Source organism: Xenopus laevis, chromosome 2L (assembly GCF_017654675.1).
Source record: "Xenopus laevis strain J_2021 chromosome 2L, Xenopus_laevis_v10.1, whole genome shotgun sequence".
NCBI lineage: Eukaryota > Metazoa > Chordata > Amphibia > Anura > Pipidae > Xenopus > Xenopus laevis.
Window position 1 is genome coordinate 49049058 of NC_054373.1, and position 7986 is coordinate 49057043.

General features: G+C 39.4%; 1 protein-coding gene across 4 annotated transcripts in view; it reads right to left on the reverse strand.

The window, feature by feature from the left end:
• LOC121399896 (coiled-coil domain-containing protein 92-like) overlaps positions 1-7367 on the reverse strand; it is a 29578-nt gene extending 22211 nt beyond the window's left edge. The window contains exons 1-2 of one of the 4 annotated variants that reach the window (XR_005965319.1): positions 7016-7354; positions 3196-3334 (exon numbers count right to left, since the gene is read on the reverse strand). Coding sequence is in view for 2 of the 4 variants with exons in the window: in XM_041581849.1 (XP_041437783.1) it covers positions 3196-3319 (124 nt within the window). In the remaining 2 variants the exon portion in view is untranslated. Of the gene's footprint in view, positions 1-3195; positions 3335-6511; positions 6859-7015 lie in introns of those variants that run through there. The other 3 variants (XR_005965320.1, XM_041581849.1, XM_041581848.1) reach the window with 3 other exon arrangements.
• Positions 7368-7986: the final 619 nt, after the last annotated feature.

Here is a 7986-nt window from a genome sequence, read left to right on the forward strand (position 1 = left end):
TTGTTGGGGTAATTTGGACCTTAGCAACCAGATTGCTGAAATTGCAAATGGGAGAGCTGTTGAATAAAAATCAGCTCAAAAACAAATATAATAAAAAAATGAAAACCAATCACAAATTGTCTCATACTAAAGGTTGATTTAAAGGTAAACAAGGTTAAAGTTGGCTTTACACTGGAAGCTCTACTACAGGTCATGGCATATTTGCCAGCTTCATTTTTAACATAGGCCAGAACTCCTCTTCAGTGAAACGTGCATCGACATGGGGTACAACCGTGCTGCCATCTTGACTCAAGGCTGGTGTATATACAATATTTAGTAAATTTTCCAGCTCATGTGCTGGCCCATGACAGTGAAAGGAATCACTGGGAAATTCAGTAAAGATAGAGGAGCAGGATAAAAACTAGGTGATTTAGTCACTGGGGGACTAACAGATTATTACTCTGGTGAATATCACTTTCCTTGTTGGACAGTTTTTAAACAATGTCCTTAGATATTAAGATGTATTAATATTGTTATTTATTCATATAGGATTGCCATAGTTTTATAGTAAAGTTGGGTTTAAAAAAGACAAAAGTCCATCAAGTTCAACCCCTCAATACACTCACATGTATAAACTATACTGTATATACCAATATCTATATTAATTGTAGTATTGCAACAGCCTATGATGTTATGCTTGTCCATGAAATCGGCACATTCACACACTAGGCACACTTTTATCAGTTTTAACCAAACCAAAAGTTATTGAAATCTGTGAGAGAAAACCGGAGTACTCAGGAAACACTTGTGCTGGTAAGTTGGTGGCTCATTCTCTCTTTACCAGCAGGTACTTGAGACAGGGACACCTTTGATAAAAATCTACTGTATAGAAAGCGGAGACCATTGGTACAACCTACCAGTCAGCAATAATAATTTCCTTAACATTCTGTTCCTAGCCTCTCTATGCTTCACAACACCGGCTTTTTTGATTATTATATTTATCAGAGAAACATATCTGAGGTTGTGATATATTTAAGGTCAAGTAAACACTTTGGTTGATGCTGTGATTTTTAACCTTTTGTGTGCTAGGTTATACCAGGTATGCTGAAGTCAGAGAATCAAACAGCAGGTTAGATAAGGTTAGTTAATAATTAATGAGCCTTGCAATTCTTGCTACTAACAGAGCCAATACATCAATTTTCATTGCATAATATTAATTGCCTTTAGGGTTGCCATCTTTCCCCCCCCCAATACCAGATTTTCGGGTTGGGGGTGGATGGTGATATCAGTGGAAGATGGGGTTATAACGTATAAGGGAATGAGTGTGTTGGGTGGGGACATGGGAGTGGCAGAGGCAGATCTATGGTTAGAAGACAAGATTGGCAGTGGAAGGGGAGCAATTTATAGATGAAACTAATTACAACTAAATTGTATACAACTTCACAACTGAAGTTGCCCCAAAACATGCTTTAGTCCTATGAAAATATGAAACTGGACCATGATAAATGCAGCTGTAATATAGCCTAATTATGTATGTGTTTCTTTAACGAAATAATATTTTTTAAAACTATGTCGTCACAGTTTAGCTTATTGCCTGTGAATGAGGGCCCATTCAGCAGCAGACTGATACAATAAATCCGAGGCAACCAGTCCTTATCTAATTATATTATGAAGCTAGAAGAAAATTACAGTTCACGACTGCAGAAAATCTGCTATAAAAATGAGGAAACAGTACAGACCAAGAAGCTCACTTTGTACCCTACTGTACTGTACGCGGTTAATTAAATCCCTTAGGACATTTCAACATAGCACAGATTTACTTTAGTGCAGGAACTCAAAACAACAAACTAGCAATTAATTGTGATTGGTTTAACGCAATGAAAGCAGAAAGCTGGCTGATTTGGATCACAGCACCAGAGCCATTGTAGTAAATGAGCCATGGAGTGTTTATGAGCCTTTTTTATTAAATATACAACTTTGCCAGAAACACTTCTTAACATAAAGGGGGAAGCAAAGTCAATATCATCATCCAGGGTGGCACCTTTTGGTGCAATGTGCACAAAAAGGAAAAAGGCCTCTGGTTAGTAACAGCTTTACATAGCACCACTAGTTCAAACGCTTTTGGAAGCCTTTACACATACAATTTGTATGTTTAGTCCTTGTAGATGGGTTGATAACCAACTGTGCTGTTATGTTACATATAAGGCAAGATTATGACACAATAGAAGGTGGTGGGAACAGGACAATGTTAAAGCTTTATATTAGTGATGCCCCACGAGCAGTCCATTTGCTGTTGAAGGTTGTTGGAAGATACTGGGAGTTGTATTTGAACAACAGCTGAAGAGCTATAGGTAAGGGCAGACCTGCTTTATATTTATACCTGGGACCTGTCAAGTATGTTTTGACCCAGTCCCTTTTCGCCCTCAAGTCCTACATGATAACTAACACTCCCTGTCAGTAGCACAATTCGAAGCCAAGGATGCCCAGTCACTACTGTAAACCTATAAGCAGCAGCACTATTAGTATATGATGTAATATATATTTATATGATATAAATTAATATGTTTGACAGAAGCAAGTGTGCCCATAATCTCAGCATGAAACTGGCTACACCTGCAGTATAGTAAATAGGAACGAAATGCAAGCAAGCCAATTCTTCAGCCTAGATGTGTTTAGGAGATGAAGTGTGAGATATGAAGATTTAGGGCAGATACACACGCTCAGATTCGGGGAAATTAGTTGCCTGGCGACAAATCTCCTCTTCTTCAGGGCAACTAATCTCCCCGAACTGCCTCCCCGCCGGCTAGAATGTAAATCGCTGGCAGGATGGCACTCAGAGCACTTTGTTTTCCGAGGTCGTCCGAAGTTTCCTCATGAGGCAATTTTTCTGCGACTTCGGAAAACCAAGCGTGCCGATTACCATCCCGCCGATGATTTATATTCTAGCCAGCGGAGGCAGTTCGGGGAGATTAGTCGCCGAAGAAGAGGAGATTTATTGCCTGGCAACTAATCTCCCGAATCTGAGCGTGTGTATCTGCCCTAAATCTTCATATCTCATACTTCATCTCCTAAACACATCTAGGCTGAAGAATTGGCTTGCTTTCATTTCGTTCCTATTTACTGTACTGCAGGTGTAGCCAGCCCTTATTTGTGAGCTGTGTAGTTGCGTTGCGTCACTCCCCCAACAATTTAGAATAAGCCAAACTGTGCCATTACCTGTGCAACGTTTCTGAAGTCTGAGAATCTCCTGGTGCAGATCATGCACTAATTCCAGCTGGCCCTGTTTCAGGAATGCAATGTTGCGCTCCAGCTGCTGTTCCAGTGACTGCGTCTCCATCATGGCGAGGGTGGGCCTCTGCAAACAACAAGAATTACCGGATTCTACAATGACACTAATTTTGCTTACTGGGCATCATTTACAGTTATGTTGGATACAGCAATTGTCATTAGTAATGGTTTTCCCTAAAGAAATAACATTCAGCGGAAAAGATTTTCCCTTTGGCGACTCAGGACTTTCAGTAATGTATGTAATTCCATGAGCTGCACATAATTATAGCTCTGCATTGGATTTTTTATTTGAGACTGATGTGGTTGGGTGTTTAGCTACCTACAGTATATATGAACTTGAATTTATTTATCTTTCTTATATTATTCAATTAACCCTTGTTTGTTCTATTAATGTATCATTCTGCTGTACAGAGCTGTGTGCACAAAGCAGTACTTTATAAATAAAAACATACAATACTATATAGAAAGTTACATGCACTGGGGGCTAAAGGCCTGCTAGTCACATATCACATATATACATATACATACACACACACACACACACACACACATATATATATATATATTGCTCATTTGGCCAGCTGAGATTTTCAACGCACCAATCAATCATTGTAAGCCTGCACGACCCTCCAGCTGGAAGAATGTCCCACTGGATGCACACACAGATACATAACACTCTAAATTTGCTGACAGATGCTCAACAATGCATGCAATAAAGCCATACAAGAAGACCACTGAACTATGACGGAAGTGGGAGGAATGTTTAGTAGATGAGTTGCTAAGAGGTTCTGCAGGCTACATATTTTTTTAAATCTTATAAGGGAAGACTAAAACAGGGCTGATACATGGAGCAAATGTGTATGATAAAGCATGTAAATGCACATATTGTTGCACAGTTTTGGTCTCCTGCTATTAATTGCCAGCAGCAAATACTTCTAAAGTAAAAGAACATAATATTAAAAAAAAATGCCCAGCAGGACAGGCTTTTCACTTTATACACAGGGACTTTTTTTGCCAGGAAGCAATGTGAGACTAGTATATATTTGGGGTGCCAAAAAGACTTAGCTGCCCCCAAACTGTGCTGTGTACGCTCACTAAGAGTATGTACTTCTTATTGTATAGTCATCATAAAGCAGAGGTGGTGTTGTGGCTGCATTTAGACCCACTGACTTGATGTGGCCCCATTCCCCATTGAATTAAAGGGGTTGATCTACTTTAAATGAATTGTTAGTATGATGTAGAGCAGGGGTCCCCAATTTTTTTTACCCCTGAGCCACATTCAAAAATAAAAATAGTTGGGTAGCAACACAGGCATGCAAAAAGTGCCTGGGGACGCCAAATAAATGCTGTGATTGGCTATTTAGTTGCCCCTATGTGGACTGGCAGCCTACAGGAGGCTCTATATAGCAGTACACCTGGTTTTTATGCAACCAAAACTTGCCTCCAAGTCTCCTGCTTTGAGGCCACTGGGAGCAGAATCCAAGGCGTTGGAGAGCAACATGTTACTTGCGAGCTACTGGTTGGCGATCACTGATGTAGAGAGTGATATTTTTGAGATAATTCGCAACTGGTTTTTATTTATTATTATTTGTGTTTTGGAGTTATTTAGCTTTTTATTCAGCCGCTCTCTGGTTTGCAATTTCAGCAATCAGGTTGCTAGGGTCCAAATTACCCTAGCAACCATGCATTCATTTGAATGAGAGACTGGAATTTGAATAGGAGACGGCCTAAATAGAAAGAGGAGTAATAAAAAGTAGCAATAATGATAAACATGTAGCCTTACAGAGCATTTGTTTTTAGATGGGGTTGAAAGCTGGAAAGAGTCAGAAGAAGAAGGAATTACATTAAAAAAAAACTATACAAAAATAATGAAAACCAATTAAAAAGTTTGCTTAAAATTAGCCATCCTATAGCAAACTAAAAGTTAACTTAAAGGTGAACCACCCCTTTAAAACTTCCTGTTTTGACTGCGGAGTATGTTTAATTTTAAAAGCAAACATGACAAAATTTGAGCAGTGATTTGTGTGCATGCGCTGTAAGCTATCGTCAGCATAATGTTCATTCAAGTGTATATATATATATATATATATATATATATATATATATATATATATATATATATATATATATATATACACACACACACACAGTATACAGCTATATAGTAGGTGTTTCAGTACAAAACATTGATTTATCACATGAGACAAAGCTCATCCTTGAGTGCCACGGGACAATGTACTAGAGTGTTTTATATGAGGATAACATCTGAGCCAATTAAAAAAGCATTTTGTATGCACAGGAACGGCTTCTTTTAGGATGTGTCCTCAGAGCTAATACAAGGGCTCCAATTAGAGATCCCATCTGAAGGGATAATCAATATATTGCTGCGTATTCAGCCAGAAGAAAGTCTGGGTAAGATGTGAGTCCTGCTGTACGACTATACTTTTCTATTCTTTGCTAGTACTAGACTTCATTTCTCCCATAGGTCTATTCTATAAATAAATCTAGCCCCGTCCAGTAAACGGAGCCAGCGGATACATTATTTTAACCCATTTCTTTTCTTGTTTCTGGGAGAATGTCTTCTCTGTAAGGCAGATACTGAAGTGCGTCATAATGTAGGAGACCAAACACCAATACCCGCTGTTCGCTTACACAAAAGTCCTTGTTTTAAAAACGATAATGTAATGAGGGTTTATTGTAATTTACAGTAAATGTCTAAAATATCACATATTTATGTCTGTCCTGCTAAAGCAGATTTACTTGTGCATGGCATTGTTAACCCACCAAGGGACGGAATGATTACCCCACCCCCACTGTATGCACTGCAGTGATTTACATGGTTTATTTATTAAGGCAGTTGTTATATAACGTGTGCCCTACAATAAATGGGTGGGGTTCCGCTGAAGGCTTTCCATATTCTTTTAGGCTATAACTATTAGGGTAGATAACATATACAGTATATATATATATATATATATATATATATAAATATATATATATATATATATGTATATACACGTGCATTTGTAAATGAAACATTCAGTATTCACATAGTTAACTACATAAAATGTTTCTGTTTGATACAGTTTTTCCCTTTCAAGGGAGTCTTTACTCCTTAAAGCCATTTACCTTACATGTATTCATTAGCTATGCTTTAGCCACTTTTGCAAATGTAAATAAAAAAAGAACAGGAGGTGGTAAATACTAACAGCAACATTATAACAGCAATATGAAGAATACATACTGATAATCTTATCACCGTCACTGTATTTGCCACGTTGTGTCACTTTGTTTTTGCCAAAAGGAAGCACATGGAGAAAGCGACCCCTCAAGAACGTCTCTTGTTTGCATGAATCCATCACATGATCTGAAGCGGCTGTACACTAGGGGGGCTCCGTTTAAAGACTAAGGGACTCTATCCCAGCTTTGCTATATGTGATACCTTTTAATAGCAAGTATAACTCTTACCAGCCAAGTGCCTACTTCTCTCTGATTGTTTCCCTTTGCCCCCTACAATCGTACCGTTGCTTGTAAAGTACTGCTAGCATTATATACACGGATTGCAACCCGCGTAACCCAGCCTGGAGCATTCTCATGCAAACTGTAACTGCAAAGAAGCCAAGATTTTCCTCCTACCCATCTGATTATTCTAACAGGCTCTATGTATAGAGAGAGAGAGAGAGCACAGCTCAGGGCACTTTGCAGCCTCAAATGAATTGTTTACATGCAGAGAGCACAGCCATCTTACCTGCTCGGAGAAGAGAATGCTATTGCCTGTGCACAGTGCAGATTCACCTCATAAGAGATGCAGAAAGGACAGGTGACATATGGGTAAATAAGAGGTTTGAGGATGCAGCTAGAGCAGTAGATAGACAGTAAGTGCTTCCAGGCATCTCCCAGTTGTGCAGCAGAGTCCTGCTCAGGGTCAGCTTGTCCTCCTCCTCCTCCTCCTCACTGGAACAAGGCATTAGGCTAGGATGAGGCGTAAACACAGCAACGTGACAGGGGCTGCTGAGCTGAGACTGGGGGCTCTCCTAGCAAGTACCTGGAAAGGCAGGCGCTGCAGCTGGAGGGGGAGGGGAGCAGTGACCTCATCAGCAATGATGAAATCATCATGGTACCTCCCCAGGGATTCACTAGTGCACATGATGCACAGCCAGCAAAGATTCCCCTGCCAGGCTACACACTCCACCTACTGCAATGCTTTACATTCATGGGAAGGGGATCTCCTTCCTAAAACTGGAACAACTTCCCAATATATATATAGATATGCATTTATATAAAAAACACATTTTCAAAAGCTATTTATAAATGTCATTGCGGCTGAAAAGCCATTTTCCTTCTCAGGTTCGGACTTTTGAAACAGGGCAGTCCGTTCTCCTCCTGCAATCTGCTATATTGTAGAAGGAGTCGTAACTAAAGTGCAGAACAGCCAGACAGACACTGCAGCATTGCAATTATAAGTAAGTTTAAAACCACAATTGTGGCGCTCGATCAGATAGATAATTAGATTAACTAGATAATCCCTCTGCATAACGGACCTCTGCTGACAAAACAGTCACAGCAAAGGGTGAAGAAGGGAAGGGGTAGTTTTACTGGTAATCTAATTACCAACCTTGCAGGAGCCAAACATGAAGTCAATTCAGTTTCCTCATCTGCCCTGTTTATCTTAAGAAATGACAAAATAAGGCAAGATTTTTGTGATTAAAACAATAGGTA